This window comes from Hippocampus comes, unplaced genomic scaffold (assembly GCF_001891065.2).
Source record: "Hippocampus comes isolate QL1 unplaced genomic scaffold, H_comes_QL1_v1.1 scaffold242, whole genome shotgun sequence".
Taxonomy (NCBI): domain Eukaryota; kingdom Metazoa; phylum Chordata; class Actinopteri; order Syngnathiformes; family Syngnathidae; genus Hippocampus; species Hippocampus comes.
In genome coordinates, this window is record NW_017805385.1 from 2,112,984 (window position 1) to 2,114,447 (window position 1,464).

At 49.7% G+C, this 1,464-nt stretch overlaps 1 protein-coding gene across 1 annotated transcript in view; it reads left to right on the plus strand.

Annotated features, from left to right (window-relative positions):
• LOC109517569 (dynein, axonemal, heavy chain 7) overlaps positions 1 to 1,070 on the plus strand; it is a 50,217-nt gene extending 49,147 nt beyond the window's left edge. Inside the window, 1 exon segment of the mRNA XM_019872795.1 lies at positions 727 to 1,070. Within this exon segment, the coding sequence (XP_019728354.1) occupies positions 727 to 1,010 (284 nt within the window). The 3' untranslated portion in view covers positions 1,011 to 1,070.
• Positions 1,071 to 1,464: the final 394 nt, after the last annotated feature.

Consider the following 1,464-nt stretch of genomic DNA (forward strand, 5'->3'; position numbering starts at 1 on the left):
AGTGTGATGCGTTTGATTTGCATTAGCGCTTCCTTCAGGACGGCTGTGGAACTGCAACTACGGGTGAACGTGTTTATCGCGCAAGCGTGAGAAACTTCTGAGAAAAATGGCCAGTATGACTGTCAAATTGGCGTTATCTTCAAAACCATGTTTAGCGTCACTCAGAGCGACCCCCCCCAAAAAAAAAAAAAAATCGTTTTGCAGCGACCCCAAAAAAAAAAAAATTTATCGCGACAAAAAAAAAAAAAAAACACTTGTTGACAGGTGATGTATGTATTTGTGCCATACTTTTAAAATCACCCTCAAGAAGCCCCTTTAAGCAAGCTTGTGATTGTGTTGAAATGGCCAACGCTCCTTTCCCGCCGTTTTGTGTTGATGAATTAGCAGGCGCGAACCTAATGGAAGTTGACAGCAGATTCGAAGTGCCGGCAGCAACTCATCAGCTCTTCCCGTGATTGTTTTTGCACGTCGTCGTGGCCCTGAGTGCTGATGAATAATGCGCATGACATAATTAAAAATGTGTTTATTATTCACGGGGAACGGGAACCACAACAGAGGCTGCTTTGAAATGCAAATGGGGATGACTTGCGTGACGATTGTTTTTTGGCCTTTTCTCGACGTCGTCGTTTGGAGTGGCCCACTTGATCTTTTGATCATCGCCAAACTTGTTGACAAGTCTCAAGGGACCAACACCTGTTTGCGTCAGCGAAAGTTTCCATTGGGGAGGAACCGTTGGGTTTTCCTCCCGCGGAAATGCACGCAGTTGGCGTCACGCCGCCATTTTTCTTTCCTGTCCGGCTCAGATGTGGCTGAAGCCCATCAAGCGTCTGGACATTCCCGAACGGATGTGCTACCTGTCGCCCGTCTACAAGACCAGCGAGCGACGAGGCACGCTGTCCACCACCGGCCACTCCACCAACTACGTCATCGCCATGACGCTCAACACGGACGTGGACGCCGAGCACTGGATCAGACGGGGGGTGGCGCTCCTTTGTCAGCTCAGCTCCTGAAGAAAACCTTTCATGTTTTCGCCATCGTCTGGATTGGGATGGCACTGTCGATTTGTTTGCAGCGTTTCGTCAGACCAAACCGGTGACTGAATCCGAATCACATGATGGCAATTTAAAAACATTTCCCGGAAGGGAAAAAAAACGTGTCTGCGAGTCACCCATTCATTCGAAAAATCCTTGACAGATGACTCAATTCTGAATCGATCCATCCATGAGCCGATCCGGTTTCCCCTCAGAAGGGTCGCCGGCGTGCTGGAGCCGATCCTGGCTGCCTTTGGGCAGCAGGCGCATCGACATATGCAAACTCCACACTGGAAAGCCGAGGCCAAGAATTTAACCCTGCACCTCCGCACTGTGACGCCAACACGCTAACCAGTCGACCACAGGGCCACCTCTTGATTTTTAAAATAAAGTGATCCCTCGCTACTTGGCGGTTCGTTTGTCGCGGCTTCGG